The sequence below is a fragment of the Esox lucius genome, chromosome 12 (assembly GCF_011004845.1).
Source record: "Esox lucius isolate fEsoLuc1 chromosome 12, fEsoLuc1.pri, whole genome shotgun sequence".
Taxonomy (NCBI): domain Eukaryota; kingdom Metazoa; phylum Chordata; class Actinopteri; order Esociformes; family Esocidae; genus Esox; species Esox lucius.
The window spans coordinates 15,455,444-15,475,212 of record NC_047580.1 but is presented as its reverse complement, the minus strand read 5'-3'; the positions used below and the strand labels follow the sequence as shown (position 1 = coordinate 15,475,212).

The following is a 19,769-nucleotide window of genomic DNA, read 5'->3' as shown; positions in this document are numbered from 1 at the left end:
AGAGGTCAAGAGGAGAGGAAAGTTGCGTAGAGAGTAATAATTTGTTATACCAGTGAGTGTGACAGAATGAAAATATATAGACTGTTTTGGGTATATATATATATTTTATGAAGCAGTGCCAACATGAAATCACTTCTTAAATGGGTTTCTTCCTTTGGACACATTGCTTTTTTTCTCCCATAGTGCTTTTCCAATTATTTCCAATTTTGTGACAGTTCTCTAAAGGAGAATGCCACTATCTTTATGCATTATGCTTTTCAACTGGAAAGTGGTTTATGGGCCAAAACTATCTGTAATACCTGGACAGCTATTACAAACGTAAGTTATCTTTAGCTACTGCTGGCTAACAATCTAGAGGTAATGTAAAAATAAATCACCATATTTTGTTTAATATTACAAAAGTGATTTGGCCATGAACAAATATGCTCACACTCCTTCATTACTTCCAATATACATTTATCTAAGGTTAACAGAAGTTGTTATTACTGTGTAGATGACTTCTAGGAACTATTTAACATCAATTTGTAAAACGTGACGTCAGGTTAATGACAAATGTCACACATTCGGATGGAGGAGAGATCCAGTGCTACAAGCAAATTTACTACATTGAGTACGCACATCCAGTGTTTGGTGTGGAAATGAGTCTGAAATCAGATCTTTTTCCCACAGCGATATAAAACAGACAATACGGAGGTTTCTTTTCTCATACATATTTCCAAATTTTTAGATCAATAAAAACAATAGGCAATTGAAAATGATAGTGCACAAACATTACACAGTGGCACTGAGTCATTCAAACCCCCAAGTCTAGCTAGCAACTATTGCTATGTTTGTAGCTGCTGGCTAACATTGTTATCTAGTGAATTTCCACCAAGAATAGCTGCCTGCCTGTTATTGCCGTGACACATGCAGACTCCCATGTTGGCACTCCTGTGCACAGCTGATCAAAATTAACATCCCAGAGAAACATTATAATCTAGTAAACATTGATTTCCAAAGCAGTTGGTCTTAATGTGGGGTAGAATGTCTACCACATTAAGCTTAATGAAACCAGATAATCAATATATTATGTTAGCAGTGGTAGCATTAGCTAGCTATTCTAGCTTAATAGCTAGCTTTTACCTAGCAAACCTGCTTGACTGCTATGCTCATTCAAGCATGTATTATAAATTAGCAGTACATATATTTAACATCATGTGCAATAATTTAAGTTCTGCCGCTGAACAGCCTTGTCTATACAACAACACTGTTGATAAAAAAAAATTATCATCCAGGAATGTAAACAATCTGGCCAGTTATGGATAATCTAAAGGATTGGTTTACCCAAGTAAGCAAAGTAAAGTCACTGCTGATAATAAGATCGTATTATCCCTGCGGCTCAATACACACTGAGCCGCAGAGAGAACTGAGCTGTTCATCACTAGGTCTGTTGCCACAAGAAATATATGGTAAAATTGTTGGGTTTAAGGCTTGGTGAAAAAGGTACAAGACTTCAAAAGCAGAAGCACCTGACCTGACCTTGTGCCACTTCTACAGGGAAAGGCACAATACAGGGGCATCAATGACAGTGAGCAAGGGGAGCTAATCCATGCAGCTGTCAGCCTGCTGGGTATTAAGCTTCCATTCTGAATATTACTGGCTCACTGCCAGAGGTAGAGTTTTTTTTCTTACAAGCAAGGACTATAGACATTGAGGGACTAGTGATTGGCCTACTGTGTCCACTGCACTTTAACTGAGGAAACGTCTGGGAACCCAATGATAAATGTCTCTTCAAATGAATATGTAGCCAGCGACTGTGAAAATCTAGACAGCTATTAATCATATCTGGTGTTGTTGGGCCATACTTTGATTTTTAGCTCAGTTGTTCACTGGTGTCTTGGCCGGGTGATTTAAGTTCTTGTTTATTTAAATATTGTTGTTTAGTAATATATTTACGATCTTATTCTAATAAAGCATGTTCCATTGTAACTACAATTCATGATGTTTAGTGCAGCCTTGGCTGTACTCTAATAATGTGTGTAAAATCTATATCCAATAACAGCAATTCCTCAAGGTCTTTTATTGCAGGATTTAGGTCGTAAGCACTAAAACAAATAAAACTATGTTCTTTCATAGGCCAATCCCATGTCAGAACAGCTGTTAGACATAAATAGTACAGTAGGGCAAGAAGTTGTTGTAATTGCAAAGGAATCCAGTGTTTATTGTCTAAATGAAAAGAGCAAGCCCATTTGAAACAGGTGTTGGAATGTGATGGAAGGGTGTTCATAGATCTTTCTATTTTTTTTCTCTCAGCAAAATAACTTTTAATGCTCCCTTGGCCATGTTGTGCCTTTACAGAACACAGGACCTTCGCTTTGAGAGGCTGAACTGTGGGGGGCTGGATTACCAACAAAGACAAGCGGGGTAGGCTAAATGTCCTGCATGAATGTGGGGTGACGCAAAAGCTCCTCTTTTGTGCTATCACATAAGAGAGAGGGCAGGGGGCATCCCTTTCTTGTCTCCCTAGGGCCTCATGGTCCTAGGGCCCTTTTACACTCGGATTGAGTAAAGCAATAGTGAAATTTGTCTTATTTTACAAAATAATTTCCATAGTATTTCGATTTAAATGAACATGTACCACCAGCTAAACAGGGAGGTTTTGTGGGCTGGAATCAAGTGATTTGTGTGTGCAGCAACTTGACCAGCCCCTTATTAGTTTCAACTTCACAATCTAATTATACTTTGGAATGTATCCTGACACCTTGACTTTCTCCACATTTTGTTGTTTTATAAACTTAATTATAATTGATTAAATCAAATAAAAAGATGCAATCACAGCTTAGAGTTTTCTTGAGTATACCTTCCACATCTGGATTTGGACAGTTTATCACATTTTTCCTTGCACATCCCAAGATCTGTCAGTTTGGATTGGGAGCGTCGGTGAACTGAGATCTTCAGGTCTCCCCATACTGTAGATGTGGTTCAAGTTTTGGCTGGGCCACTCAAGAACCTTCCGAGAATTGTCGGAAGATACTCCTATGTTGTCTTAGATTAGATTAAACTTTATTGTCACTGAACAAGTTCAAGAACACTACAACGAAAAGCATAATCTAAGCAGAAGTGCAAATAGAAGATTGCAGAAAACGTACAAGCGAAACAATTAAGAATAATGTGTGTTATAACTGGGATGTATAAATGTGAAATGAAGGCATTTGCAAGTACAAATGGCAATTCTAAAAGTGCGGTGAAGGTAAATTGAAGCTGCAAGGTAGCATGAGCAACTGAAATGCAGGGATAGCAGCAATGAGGTTCCCGAGGTAGACACGTACATGTAACAACTGAAAACGTCCTTAACAGAATTTGCAAATCAATGTCACAGTCCTTTAGTGCAAAGAGAGTGGTTCAACAAGATCCATGACAGGCAGTACTAAGCGGTGGGTGGGTGGGTATGGTTAGTTTTGGGTACAGAGTTCAGCAGGGTTACATAAGTAGGGAAGAAAAATTTTCTGAGCCTGCTGGTGTGTGGAAAAAAAGGGACCTGTACCGCCTGCCTGATGGTAGGAGGGCAAACAGTTTGTGGCATGGATGTGAAGGGTCCCTGGTGATGCAGACACCGCTTGCACTGGAGGTCTACGATGGCTAGGAACTTGGCGCAAGTGATGTGCTGGGCGGTTTTCACCACCCGTTGCTGGGCCTTCTGGCGCAGTTAGCGAGAATGCTCTTGATTGTGCAGCAGTAAAAGACAGACGGCCTTCTTCAGCCTCCTCAAAAAGTACAGGAACTGCTGCACCTTTTTGACCAAGGTTGAGGTGTTGACGGTGAAAAGATGTGTTTGAAAGATGAGGAGAGTGTTTGAAAGATACATTTTCGACCCCAGTCTGAGGTCCTTCGCTCTCTGGATCAGGTGTTCTTCAAGGACTCTTCAATTTATTACATTCATCCTTTCCTCAATCCTGACCAGTCTCCAGGTGTTTGCCACGGAGAAGCATCCCCATAGCATGATGCTCACACAACCATGCATCATCGTAGGGATGGTATAAGCCAGGTGATACGCAGTACCCTACATCAGATGTAGCTCATAGCTTTCAGGCTTAATAGTTAGATTCTCTTTTGGCTTTGATTTAGTTTTTTTCAGATCAGAGAATCTTTTTAATCATGTACCCTTCCATCATGCATTATCCATCAACATGGCATGTCTTATCGAGTGGCTTCCATCTCCCCACTCCACCATTTAGGCCTGATTGATAGAGTGCTGCAGAGATGGTTGTCCTTCTGGCAGGTTCTATTGTCTCAACAAAGAAAATATGTTGATCTACAGTAGCCAGAGGCAGATTCAAATGTCTGAACAATTGTGTTTGCCACAGGTGAAATCCAATCATGTTCTCGAGACATCTAAAGGATGATTCAAGGACACAGGATGAATTAAAGTTTTACGGCAACAGTCTGAATACATGACTGTTGCCGTAAAAATTACTAAGAACTTGTTTTCGCATTGTCATTGTTGGGTCTGAATACTTACAAAGGAACTGTTTATTTCAATAATTTATGGAAGAACATTTACGCTGATAGATAATTTCATAATGTAAACATGATCAAATCTCAATCTCTAGCCACTATTTTCTGGTGGGAGGCCCCTCTCAAGTGTATTGAAGTGTCAAGAGCCATGGACTTGTGCTTGCCATGGGTGTGTAGACTACTGAAAATCTGTACTCAAGTAAAAGTACTGTTAGAGGTGAACAATGGGAAATGTGTCTATGTGCTAAGCCACTCTGACTCAGTGTTGGAGTGTCTATTGAAGTGTGCAGCCCTCTCACTCTCAAAGAGAGCAAGGGAGGATAATAGTGTACTGTGTCACTAGGCTGTACACCCCTCCCGGCACCCTATAGCACTGCATGCATAAATGATACAGGTACTGTGCAAATGTCAATTGAAACTCAAACTAAAGACATTTATTTGGGTAGAAACATGAGTTAACCTCAGATTTACCCCAAACCGCTCCCACTCAATTCACCCCCTCTCCTCCCCATTACCCATTTCGACTTACCATAAAGGCCAAAACCTTTTTAATTTAAAACCAAACAGTTTTCTACCTCTGGTACTTGTGGCCTAGTGTGGGCCAGCAGATTAAGCCACTGTCACCAGTGCAGCACTGCAACAGGAGTTTAAAAGCAGTCAGTTAATGATCTGTCTCTCAAATAAAACAATATGTATTCCTTTGGTCTTATCATTGTGACGAATAAAGACTTGTCACCCTGTATTCTGGAGCGCAGAATGCAATGGATCATTGAGGTGTCTTTCATGTATATGAGAGGTATTCAATTAAAAGTAAATTTCTAGACCCGTTTTTGACAATGTTCCTATTTTTATGCTTTTATCTGTCATTGAACGTCAAATACAATAAATTGAGGTTATGTTGACAGCACCACTGAAAGTGTGGATTTCTACTGAAAAACTAACAATTTAGTAGTTTCATATTGAAATTAGATCAGTCTGTCTCTCTACTCCTACTTGCCCTGGGTCATGTCCTTGCTGACAGGCAGGTTTTGGAGCTACAGAAGGAGACAGTCATAGCACCATAGAACTTCAAAGAGCAGCAGATAAGACAGCAGGGGATTAACAGCCTTTAACAGGAGGTGCTGAATCCTGTATTTAGGAACGCAGGAGCTTAACAGTGAACTCCAAAGTCACCAATTGGCATAGATTTAATGTTGGATCCTAGCCGATTCTAACCAACTCCAAAATCCAAAGTGGAGTTCAGGAGCGATTAGTGTTTTCCAGACAGCAGCTATAACGATTTAATTTAAAAAATGCACAAAACAAAATGCACAAAGCACCCACAAAATAGCAAACGTCATTTGTAAAGGTGGGCTATTACTTTGGTCCTTAAATGTTTTGATTTTGATTGAAATCAAAACTGTGTTTCTGTGTAATATCAGAGTTTTTCTGCATACACTACTCTTCAGCTCTATGCAAATGTCAGTATACTCAACTAATTGGACCCTAAGCCACTGTGGAGGGAGCCAGGACACAGCTGCTGCTGAAGCACAGGTGCATACCCATTGGCAGTCTGTGAATACAACTTTTACCTTTTCAAGTCAGAGGCTCTCTGATTGGTCAATCAGTAGTTGTCCATAGATTTAAATAAGTGTTGACTTACCCGAATATGGAAACACACTGAATACAGGCAGGGAGGAACATCTCAGTCACTCCACACAATTACAATGGATATAAAAAGTCTACACACCCCTGTTAAATGCCAGGTTCTTGTTCTTGTGTAAAATAATGAAATATCAGAACTTTTTCCACTCTTAATATAATGTGAACAATTCAATTGAAAAACAAACTGATATCTTCGAGGGGGAAAAATGAAAAATAAAAAGCTTACAATAACCTGGTTGCATAAGTGTGCACACACTCTTATAACTGGGGATGTGGCTGTGTTGAGAATTAACCGATCACATTCAAACTCATGTTAAATAGAAGTCATTACACGCCTGCCATCATTTAAAGTGACTCTGATTAATCACAAATAAAGATCAGCTGTTCTAGTAGGATTTTCATGACATTTTCTTAGTTGCCTCTCAGAGCAAAAGCCATGTCCGCAGGGAGCTTCCAAAGCATCAGAGGGATCTCATTGTTGAAAGACATCAGTCAGGAGAAGGGTACAAAATTATTTCCAAAGCATTAAATATACCATGGAACATAGTGAAGAAAGTAATCATCAATTGGAGAAAATATGGCTCAACAGAGACATTACCAAGAACTGGACGTCCCTCCAAAATTTATGAAAAACGAGAAGAAAACTGGTCAGGGAGGCTTCCAAGAGGCCTACAGCAACATTAAAGGAACTGCAGGAATTTCTGGCAAGTACTGGCTGTGTGCTACATGTGACAACAATCTCCCGTATTCTTCATATGAATGTGCTATGGGGGAGGGTGGCAAGACAGAAGCCTTTTCTTACAAAGAAAAACATCCAAGCCTGGCTGAAATTTGCAAAAACAAACATCAAGTCCCCCAAAAGCACGTGGGAACATGTGTTATGGTCTGATGAAACCAAGGTTGAAATGTTTGGCCATAATTCCAAAAGGTATGTTTGGTGCAAAAACAACACTGCACATCACCCAAAGAACACCATACCCACAATGCAGCATGGTGGTGGCAGCATCATGCTTTGGGGCTGTTTTTCTTCAACTGGAACCGGGGCCTTAGTCAGGGTGGAGGGAATTATGAACAGTTCCAAATACCAGGCAATTTTGGCACAAAACCTTCAGGTATCCATTAGAAAGCTGAAGATGAAGAGGAAGTTCACCTTTCAGCACGTCAACGACCCAAAGCACACATCCAAATCCACAAAAGCATGGCTTCACCGGAAGATTACCGATTTGGAATGGCCCAGCCAGAGCCCAGACCTGAATCCAATTGAACATCTGTGGGGTGATCTGAAGAGGGCTGTGCACAGGAGATGTCCTCGTACTCTGACGGATTTGGAGGGCTTTTGCAAAGAAGAGTGGGCAAATATTTCCACATCAAGATGGTGCTTCAACAAAGTATTAATTTAAGGGTGTGCACACTTATGCAACCAGGTAATTGTTTTTTATTTTTCCCCCTCAAAGATTTCAGTTTGTTTTTCAATTGAATTGTTCACGTAATAGGTCACATTTATCTTTGTCTCATTCTTTTACATCACAAGAACCTGGCATTTTAACAGGAGTGTGTAGAATTTTTATATCCACTGTATATGCTCCAGGGATTCTGATAGGTGATACATGTTTGAATTTGTGAAGGTTTTACTGAAGTACTTGTTTTACTTATATTATCCTATGATCTGTATGGCATGTACTGTTGCCATTCCAGAGATAGAGACACCCTGTGTTGTGGGAGACGGCGCTAACAGCAAGGGATGTGCTTCAATAAATAATTATTCGGTTTTCTGCAGACGATGTAGAAACATGAGCCACACTGACCCGTGCTGGAGGTTTCCGTCTCTCTTGGGGCCACCCTCCAAACCTGTCGCAGTTTTCTTTCCAAGAGGTCGTGCTAATGAGCTCTCACGTTGACAGCCTTGTCCCCGGCCTGGCACGTGTTGTAAAGGGACGACCACTCAGACTAACATCAGGGACTAATCGTTGGCCAAGCACTTATGTGACCCTCTATCTCACTCCCCATTATTAACTACTGGAATTGCGGCAGGCCTTCCCTTAGCCTTCAGGAACTTCACTTGATTGATGTAGTCGGAGGAAAGCTGTGAATATTTGCGTATTTTAGGTAAAGGCCAAACATGCTAAACTGTGCAAAAGTTTTTACCTGATTAACAGAGAGGTTTATATGCAATACATATAATTTTGTCTTTTTATTTTGTTAAACTTTTGACTTGCACATTGACATGTTTAATTAAAAGATCAGTCAGATATGAGATAATCATGTTTGGCACTGTCTATTTTTTATATTATTTCATGAAGACTCCCTTAAACAGGTGGACGTAGTAAAAAGATCCCAGTCTTCATAAATGTGCTTTCATATATGAAGAAGAATGTTTTTGTCTAGTTTATTTCTAAGGGCCATGTACTGTTGGAGATACAGTACCTATGGTGATGTACACAAGATATGGCCTCTCTTCCATTTCCCCTGTGACTATGTACACCACCAATACACATGATATGCTATCTCTCACTTCAACCAGATCTTAATCTGCACTTCACATCTGCAGGAAGAATGCAAAAATCCTTTTGACCCACTTATTTCATGCTTTTATTTTTTCCCTAAATAGCCAGCAAAATCTAGGAAACTACCTCCAAAAGGGGATTTGTTATAGAAAATAGAGAAACCAAGAGCAGGAGGATTACTATGAATGGTGGCTTCTGGAAATAAATCAACATCCTTTATGGACACTAAACCCTTTAACTCCTGGGTAAACTTCTGCTCTTTACTACTGCTAACTTCTGCTAACTCTTTATTCCAGGGCCCTGAAACTAAATTCTGGACCTCAAATTGATATCTTTCATTGCAACCCTCAAAACAGAGACTTACTTAGACATGGGAATCCAGGTAATGATGAGGTTGAATAGAAACCAGCAGTTTTCGGACCTTGTAGGGAAAGAGTTGAGTTTCCCTGGTCTAGGGGTTTTGAACAGGTCAATCCCATATGGAAAATGTATACATTTAAAATGTTTTGAATGCATTTTGGTGTAGAGTAATTTGCCAGATAACATACCGTATTTTAATACATTTTGAAATGAATTACATTTTATGCACATTAATTTTAGCATTTCAATATAGGACTACTCACAGCCTACTTATGAGATGAACAACAATCAGCAATTTATTAGTGATAAATATAATGATCATACAGTATCCTAAGATCAAGTATTACCTGTCCTTGGTTCTTAGAATATATGGGACGATAATGAAGTCATCTACCAGCAGGTTTTCATGCCCAAGCATGTTTTCTCTGAGGTGGAGCAATTCTGATTAGTCTGATTGCAGCGTGAGATGTGGGCGGACAGTGATGGGTGAGCGATTACATTTTTTATGAGCCATGGCTATATCTTTGACAAGTTAAGTCAATGACAGTATGGAATCCAGATTATTCAACTGTAATGTCACGTGGCGTGTTGAGTAACTCTGCACTCCACATGTCAAACAAATGTTTATATCTCAGACTAAAATGAAAATGTAAACCTTTGCTGGACACTTAATACCAGCTCATTTAATTACAGTATATAACTCTTTCTTCCAAAATTCCTTTAGGCTTTCATATCTTTGTTCCATTCTGATGACCTGTTCATTCCTTATCCCATTTATGGTTTTGGCTTGATAGGACCACCGCTACATACAATTCTTATGTACTCCTAATATTTAGTCACTTGAAAGGCTGAATGCCCTCACTGAATGCAGTTCAACTGCTCATTTACATTTGAGGAGTATTTCAGTATGCTGCAAGTACAACCAAAATGGTGGTGTAAGTAGCTTCTTGTTATTTGTCTTAAAATCCACAGAGGAGGGTATAAGGACATTTGAGTGCAATTGAAGACGTTTTGTTGTTTATCTATTGTGGACATGATTGAAAATGCATGAGAGTGAAAATGCTGTTTTTCTTGTGTGATTTGTTTTCTTCTCAAACATGTTTTGTGTCCAATTTGTCATGCTCATTTCCCTTTTCTCACACATTTCTCCTTTTTACCATTTTATCTTTATTTAATCTGAACCAGTCAATTTTATTTGACATAACAGGTTTATAGTTACCAATTCCATATATTGTTTTACAGGAAATCATGCATGTACATGTAGTAGAATATCTAAATGAAAAAAGTAATTTGTTCAGGTAAAAAAATAAGTGAAACCAAAGTGGCATTGGTAAATCAAGTAGGTAAGGGGAATCAAGTGTTTAAATAATTAGGTACCAAATGAACCAATCTAAAAAAGCATCTTTAAGAAAGCATTTGGGCTGGACTCCTGGAAGAAACCTGGTCAGTTTGGTGTTACTCTTACAGGTGAAAGCAAAACACACCAAAGCGAGATGAAAATAGATCTCAGAGAAAAGCACATCAGTCTGGGGCAGGCTATAAAACCATCTCAAAGAGATTTGGGCTTCATCAGTCCATTTGAGGCAAAAAAAGATTACATGAAGAGCATTTAACATGACAGCAACTCAGCCTAGAAGTGGATGCCTTTCCAAAATATCCCCATGAGCCACAAACAATAAATAGGGTAAAGGCCAACCCAAACATATCATCTGGAGATTTGCAGACCTCCCTTCCTGCATCTCAAATTATTGTGCATGCTTCAACAATAAGAACATTGAATTGAAATGGCATTTGGTTGCTAGGAAGAAGTGTCTGCTGTCAAAAAAGAACCAAACCCCCATGTCTTCACTTTTCCAGAGAGATCACCTGGACAAACCTGAAGGTTTCTGGAAGTCCATTCTTTGGGCAGATGAGCCCAAAATTGACCCTTTTTGTCACAATCAAAACCGATGTTTGGCAGAAACCCAACACTGCCGACGTCCTAAAGAACCTTATCCCTTAACAGTCAGGAATGGTGGTGGGAATGTCATGGTCAGGGTCTGCTTTTGGGAGTGCACGTCATTAAGGAAACCATGAATGCTGGTTCAGTTATTCCAGCAATCAATGTTGGTGTCATCAGCCCTTTTTCCTCATGCTCTCATTCCTTCAAACGACTTGTTATACGCCGTTTTCTCAGGAGTGTCCAGCCACTCTTCAAGATGGCCTGATTGATGTAGTGCTTCAGAGATGGTTGTCCTTCTGACAGGTTCTCCCATCTCTGCAGAGAAACTCTGAAGCTCTTTCAGAGTGGCCACTGGGTTCTTGATCATGTCTGTGACTAAGGCCCTTTGTGCCAGTAACTTTGTTTTGCCGAAAGGCTAGCCCTTTGTAGAGTCTTGGTGGTTTAAAACTTCCATTTCACAGTGATGGAGCTCACTCTGCACCTGGGAACTTTCAATGCATATACTGACCTTATAGAGGTTCCATCATTTCTCAATAATTTTCAATCAATTTAATTTACCACAGGTGTACTCCAAGTTAGCAAGGATAATCAAAATTGATTGCATTTTTCTTTTTACATCTGTAACACGACGACATGTGGAGAAAGGGAAGGGGTCTGACTACTTTCTAAAGGCACTGTATCTGACACATCACAGTAGATCAGTAGAGCAATAGTCCTAAGGTCAAATAGATAATTTGAATGTATTTGCTCCAACACTGAATCACAACTAAGCTTTTCAAGAAACTGAAATTTTCAGGCTGAAATTTTTAGACTGGGGGTCTGTAAACAATAGCTTTCCTGATAGATTTTTTCTTGGAAACACAATTTTTTCTATAACCAGTATTATATGGGTTATTGAAGACTCCTCCACAACACCCTCTCATACTGGAGCTCATATGGATGTTTCATTCAATGCTTTTAAAATGTTTTTGCTGAGGAGCTTGTTGTTATTTGTTATTTTTAAAACACTTATAGGGCAAATAGTAAAACCTTTTTTGCTGTGAGATTCCTGAAGAAACAACATGTCAGTGTCATGTTTAGTGGCAGTGTAATATCTTGATAACGTCTGCGGCCATGCAGAAGCAGCAGACAGTGGAGAATGCTGCTGAGCAAGTCAGCCAGAGGCACCACAGCTATCATATTCACCATAGCAGCACAGCCTGCTCATCTCAGTCAAGTGTTGACGCTTTAGCTCATTTTCCTGTGGTGACATAAAATGGTTTTAAGTACTTTGGAAAAATACTACTGAACTACTTCTGTATTCCTTCCAGTGCTACTCTCTAAAAAGAAACGGTTATTGGAGGGTCTTTCACATTAAAACTGTGGGAGAATCCATTTAGTTCTTCCTAGAACCATTTAAAAGGGTTCTTTAAAGAACCACACAAACTATATTTAAGAAATCTACCTCAAATGGTTCTTAAATAAATTATAACCCAATAAATTAGTGCCAACGATTATTTTAGTGCTAACTTTTATTAATACAACCCCATTTCCAAGAAAGTTGGGACTCTGCATAAAATGCTAATAAAAACAGAATGCAATGATGTGCATTTATTTCTATATTTAATTGAAAAAAGTACAAAGACAACATATCAAAACCTGAAAATGAGAAATTTGATTGTTGTTTAAAAAATACATGCCCGTTTTAAATTTGATGCCAGCAACACATTTCAAAAAAGTTGGGATGGGCATGTTTACCACTGTGTTGCATCTCCTCTTTTAAAAATACTCTGAAAGCGTTTAGGAACTGAGGAGAACAGTTACTGTAGTTTTGAAAGGGAATGGTATTCCCATTCTTGCCTGATATAGGATTTCAGGTGCTCAACATTTTGAAGTCTCCTTTAGTGGCATTTAAATTTAAAAGAATTGCTGGCTTTTTAACTGTGAGTTGATCAGAAGCCGAATGGTCCCTCTCCTAATAGTAGGGAGGACACGGTGTCCATGATTCCCCAAAAATTATTTTGATTGGTCAGACCACAGGACGGTTTTGCACTTCGCCTCGTTCCATCTTAAATGAGCTTGGGTCCAGTGAAGGTGGTGGCAGTTCTGGATCTTGTTTATATATGGTTTCTTCTTTGCATGGTAGAGTTTTAATTTGCGTTTGTGGATGCAAAGATGTAATGAGTTCACAGACAATGTTTTTGGAAATGTTCCTGAGACCATGCAGTTCCACTACAGAATTGTGTCTGTTTTTAATGCAATGCCACCTGAGGGCCCAAAGATCACAGCCATCCACTATTGGTTTTCGGCCTTATCCCTTGCATATAGAGATTTCTCCAGATTCTCTGAATGTTTTAATGATATTATGTACCATAGATGATAGGATCCCCAAACCCTTTGCAATTTTACGTTGAGAAACTTTATTCTTAGATTTTTGCACTATTTGCGCGCGCAGCCTTTCACAGACTGGTGAAGCCCTCCAAGCCTCAATTCTGACAGACCCATCCTCTCGGGATTGATCCTTTAATACCCAATCATTTTACTGACCTGTTGCCAATTGACCTAATTAGTTTTGTGAAATTCCACCAGGTTACATTTTTAAGCATTACACAGCTTTCCAGGCTTTTGTTGACCCTGTCCCAACTTTTTTGAAACGTGTTGCTGGCATCAAATTCAAAGTGGGCATGTATTTTTTAAGAAACAATAAAATGTCTCAGTTTCAACATTTGTACTATATTCTATTCAATATAGGGTTTAAATGATTTGCACATCGTTGCTTTCTGGGTTATATTTTACATTTCACGCAGCATCACAACTTTTTTGGACATGGGATTGTACTATGACTATGACTTGTTGTAATGTTGTTAGAAAAATATGGAAAGTTTGCTAGTAGAAAGTTATGAAGGTGAATTCCTCTCCCAGTAACTAATGTGAAGCTGTTTTTGTCTAGGATTTTCTACTTTTAGCATCCTGTTTCTTTTCTATCTGACAAACTCCCTAGTCTGTGTCAAAGTAAAGCATACCAATATCTTCATGCAGTCACCACCATTCTAAAAAAGTTGTTCAGTGTGTGTTGTTTTAACATTCAGCAATAACTCACTTTATTATCGTCATTATCCCTAGGGTGACATTTTGTTAACGGCAGAGTGTACACATAAAACAAATAAACATACACATAATGACAATACAATGATAACACCTCAAATATAAACACAAACCATGGGTCACTAGAGTGTAGTTGCCTTGTTTTGGATTTGTCCCATGCTTAATCCTTTGCAGTTGGGTAGTTTAATACATCATCAACTACATAATCATTATTTTGGCCATGCTTAAAGAGATAGCAAATGTCTTATTTGTTCTTTGTAATTTGTAATCTAGCTATCACTCCCCTTCTCTACAAGACTTTCAAAATAGCTCACTGGAATTTGTAGTTGAATACTTGACTGAGGGATTGTATAGATGGTGTATGTATATTTTTTTATGGGAACAGAGTCAATATACCAAACAATCCAACTGGTTAGTTACCTATACAATCCACTGTACTTAATATAATCGAAGAAATTCTAAGAAATGTAAATGCATTACTGTATTTAATGTCACCTTTACTCATATATTAGCATTCAAATATATTAAAAGAATTGTAAATATAATGAAAATGTATCTGTAGCAACAAAAACATGGAAAGGCATTCATTAACTAATAAAATGTAAATATAAACAAAAACATGTAATTTCTGTTGTTCATTGGCATCTACATTTATAAAAGTTTTCATGAATGTTGGCGTATATTGCTTAACAGTGGATATAAAAAGTCTACACACCCCTGTTAAAATGCCTAGGTTCATGTGATGTAAAAGAATGAGACAAAGATAAATCATGAACTTTTTCCATCTTTAATATGACCTATAATGTGAACAATACAATTGAAAAACCAACTGAAATCTTTGAGGGGGAAAAATAAAAAACTCACAATAACCTGGTTGCATAATTGTGCACACCCTTAAACTAATACTTTGTTGAAGCACCTTTTGATTTTATTACAGCACTCAGTATTTTGGGTAGGAGTCCCACTCTTATTTGCAAAAGCGCTCCAAATCTGTCCAATTGCGAGGACATCTCCTGTGCAGAGCCCTCTTCAGATCACCCTACAGATGTTCAATTGGATTCAGGTCTGGGCTCTTGCTGGGCCATCACAAATCGTTAATCTTCTTCTGGTGAAGCCATGTTTTTGTGGATTTGGATGTATGCTTTGGGTCGTTGTCGTGCTGAAAGGTGAGCTTTCATCTTGCCACCCTACCCCATAGCCCATTCATATGAAGAATACGGGAGATTGTTGTCACATGTGGCACACAGACAGTACTTGCCAGAAATTCCTGCAGTTCCTTTAATGTTGTTGTAGGCCTCTTGGAAGCCTCCGTGACCAGTTTTCTTCTCATCTTTTCATCAATTTTGGAGGGATGTCCAGTTCTTGGTACTGTCTCTGTTGTGCCATATTTTCTCCACTTGATGTCTTCACTGTGTTAAATTGATATTTCTAATGCTTTGGAAATTATTTTGTACCCTTCTCCTGAATGATATCTTTCAACAAAGAGATCCCTCTGATGCTTTGGAAGCTCTCTACGGACTATGGCTTTTGCTCTGAGATGCAACTAAGAAAATGTCAGGAAAATCCTACTAGAATCGCTGAACTTTATTTGTGATTAATCAGAGTCACTTTAAATGATGGCAGGTGTGTAATGATTTCTATTTAACATGAGTTTGAATATGATTGTTTAATTCTGAACACAGCCACATCCCCAGTTATAAGAGGGTGTGCACACTTATGCAACCAGGTTATTGTAAGGTTTTTATTTTTCATTTTCCCCCCTCTGTTTTTCAATTGAATTGTTCTCATTATAGGTCACATTAAGAGTGGAAAAAGTTCTGACATGATTTATCTTTGTCTCATTCTTTTACATCACAAAAACCACTGTATCCACTGTATATACATAGTGTGTTTTTGTGGCCTTTTACATCATCATTACATGTCCCAATTTTCTGTCCCTAGGACATCTAACCATCCTGTTTATCAGGAATAAATGTGCACGTTTATAACTCACTTCTACACAATCAGCAATGGATATTCAACAACACTGTGATACAGTATAAATGGATTTAGGAACTGGGTGGTTTGAATCCTGAATATTGATTTGCTAATAGCTGTGCTATATGTCAGCAATTAGACATGAGGAGGTATGGTATATGGCCAATATACCATGGCTAAGAGCTGTTCTTAGGTACGACGCATCGCAGCGCACTGCTTAAAATAAATACTAATATGAACTTTTTTTCAAATGCTTTCAAAGTTTTGTTCCAAATCATTATTTTCTTTCCACTTCGGAAATCATACAACTCAGTTACACTTAATTCATTGGCCAATTTCTCGATTTGTCACATTTTTTATTGAAAAGACTTTCAGTCCAAGACTAGGCTTAATCTGTGTCAGGGAAACCACTATCTGATTTTTAATAGTTTTGGCATCAGATGGTAACTGAAAGTGCACTGTATTGTTTTCTTGATATGAATAGTCTTTGTGAAAAGGTATTGCTTTTCCTATTGACCTTAAAATGATATATCAAAGTAAAAAGGTCATTTGTATATTTTCTATGGTTCTAACAAATAAAGCTTTGATGCTCAGTGACCTGCAAACAGATTACTCTAAAGGTCAGTGTTTTGAGTTGGGGATTTCATTGTCAATGTGACATTTCAGAGGATTGGAATCTAATTAAAATCTACTCATCTTCTCTGTGACTTCTTAAAATGACACTTTTCCATGCAAAGGACGTTTCAGTGGATGAGAAAATCTCTGTATATGGCTGCTATGATATGATGATGTTAAATTAATCTGTACTGGTTTTACCTCTCTTCTTCGTAGGACTTCAACAGTTAACACTAGTGTAACTGCTATGGAGATCACGCAAGCCCTCTTCCTCTTCATGCTGAGTTCATCTGTCTACAGTTTCCATGCCAATTCTCGGTCTGCTCCCAGAGTGCATTTGTCTTACAAAGGTGAGGCTTACTTTATTTTCAGTATTCATTTGACTTACATTGTTTTGGCTTGGGAGAGTCAAAAACCGAGTCAATTTCCTTTTAAGCACATCTAACCAAGCTGTTCTCACCTATGTGGTTGCAGTGTGGATGACTTACCCACATTATTCATATTACAATTTTCCACTTGTTTCTGTTAAAACAAGAAAAACATGACGCAAATTGACTACATTGTGCTTCACCTTCTGGTCTTGCTTTTCCTGATTGAGGTGTGTGTAGTTTGTTTTTGTTGTCTAATCACAAGTCCAAACCCCAACTAGACTAAATTCATATTACAGCCTCCATGTGGCTCAAAGGTATGTATTCTCAGTAAGCCTAGGTAATGTCAGCTAGTTCATTTAATTAGCTTGGTTTGATGCAGTCAAGACAACTGACATTATTTTTAGGATTATGATTATAAAAAATATATATATAACTACACTAAAATTTCATTTTGTCCTAACCTAGAATCGCTAAAGTCTAAAGAAGCATGAGGGTTAATTCAGCCCAATGAAAGGGATTATTAGGGTCATGTGTTTGAATACCTTGGTAAACAATCAAGCCTTCCTAATTTAAATCAGATTAACTTTATCCCCTGCCATCAGATTGAAGTTGTCAGCACACAGGTTCCAAAGCCACATTATACCACACTAAAAGATTCCACATTAAGAACCGTTTACCAAATAATTATTTTACGGGATTGTAGATAAAAATTATATACATACTCATGACATTAGTCTACTTTGCAGTTTTGATTTTTTGGGGGGGAAAGTTACAAGTATTTCTGTCTACCTACATAATAGTTATTTTTAGCAACTGGCTACAGATGCAGTGACAGATATAGAAGGATACATGCATCATAGAAACAGACCGGAGAGGTAATGCCAGATATTGTGTTACCGTTGGCTTTTTAAACCAATAATAGCTAAAAAAAAGAATGGGATAATGTTAATGCTGCTTTGAATAGGTAGTAGTTGGGCGCTTGGCCCTGTCTGTTACTTGTAATTTAGTTTGGTTTATGGCATTATGATTTGGCAATTGGACATGCCGTATGTAGAATTACATGTACTTTCATAGATGTGTAGCGAGAGAAGCATGCCGCAACTGCATACTACACCATTTGGATAACACTGTTCCAAATTAGTTCCTACTTGATCAAGGGAATGTGGATCATATAATTATACTACCGTATATTTAATATTAAACAGTTGGCACCACTCGATTGATGGATACCACAGTGGGTGTAGTATAATATCCTACAGTATACAAAACAATTTGGTGGGAAGTACCAGCTATGATTAATGGTTTCTACAATTCTCTAGTATACTACAAGTGTATATACTTGTAAGAATTCAGTTCAGTATAGTATTTCAGTATACCTCAGTTTACTACAAAATTACCAAGTATCATAATACTCTTTAGTAACACTAGTATTATATTCATCTGAACAGAACCTTTTTCCTTCCCGGCTGTGTTTCTTTGGAGCTATCTGTGCATACCTGTGTGCATACCTGCTTCTCTGTTTGAATGTGCTGTATGTGACAGAAAAGGCTACAGGATTGGTTGGTCCTCTGCCAGGGCCCACGGGACACTGGTGGCGCCCACGTCTCTGGAGGTCTTAGCTCGCCCATGTAACATTAGAACTACACAGAATTGCAGGATTGCTGGATGAGTGTTGAAGAGAGGAAGGAAGAGGAGAAATTGGTCTGTGAGTCTGTGATATGTTAATACAGGCAGTACAGAGAGAAATATAGGTTGGAGGAAAAGAGATAGATGTAAACTGTGTGTGTGTGATGAGTGAGTCAGGGAGAGAAAGAATGTGTAAAAGGAAGGGAAAGAGAGAGGTGTCAGGGAGAGGGAGGTGACGGGGTGACGGGGTGGTGTGCTGTCCTGGGTTATTGTGTGCGTAGGTAACAGTCAAACAGATTCCTCTTCTGAGAAATAGGATAGGGCCTTGGTGTTACCGAGGTATAAATATCCTGCCATGGTTGCTGTGTTTACCTCAGCAAATGCACAGGGAAGCCCACCAAAGAATGCAAGGGCCCAGATCCAACAACCTGCTCCAATAAGCGACACAGACATGCCTGTTATGCAGAGCGGTGCCTGTCATCTTGTCAAGTGCTGTAAGTGCCATTTCTTTTGGTGCCAGACCGCTGACAGATTTAATAGTTGAGGTCATTGTTCCTCTGTCCAGCTTTCAATTGAAATATATATTGATAAAATACATCATCCAAATGCGTCTCATTATGCCTACACCCAATGACCAGGATAATAGGTTCTATATTGTATCCTTAAACAACAAATGAGGACATTTCAATCAGAATCAGACCTATTTCAAAATAGGTCATCACTGTCATCATTTCTCTTATTTTACATGTGAAATATGCAGGCTGCATCTGCTTGCAAAGCATGACAGTTTTGCTCCTTTCCCATTTTCGTGATGTTCATTACACTAATATGGCCTTCCCACATTTTAACCACTTCACATCAGGTTGTGACCTTAAAAGTTCATCTTAAAAGCCAATTTTGACCCGCCCTTTCCGGGACCCCCGGGCACTTTCAGTATGCTGCAGCTAGAGTTTGAACTCCTGGCCACTGTCGGTATGACCAGAATTTGAACTCTTGGCCAGCATGCTGTACTGCGAAAGAGAAATGTAGACCGCTGCACCTCTTGGGGGCCAACATTGAAATCTTCTTGAATAATGTAAGTATCTAACCTACTCTTTGACTGAATGTCAAAGCACATTATGTTAGAATGTATCGACCACTTGTATCATTTCA

General features: G+C 38.7%; 1 protein-coding gene across 4 annotated transcripts in view; it reads left to right on the top strand.

The window, feature by feature from the left end:
* The window catches only part of LOC105013835 (semaphorin-3F), a 50,071-nt gene that overhangs the window by 3,046 nt on the left and 27,256 nt on the right, over window positions 1-19,769 (top strand). For 2 of the 4 annotated variants that reach the window (XM_020051366.2, XM_020051367.2), the window contains exons 2-3: window positions 2,338-2,403; window positions 16,837-16,970. In XM_020051366.2, the coding sequence (XP_019906925.2) occupies window positions 16,868-16,970 (103 nt within the window). In that variant the 5' untranslated portion in view covers window positions 2,338-2,403; window positions 16,837-16,867. The remainder of the gene's footprint in view (window positions 1-2,337; window positions 2,404-16,836; window positions 16,971-19,769) is intronic. The other 2 variants (XM_010875642.4, XM_010875643.4) reach the window with 1 other exon arrangement.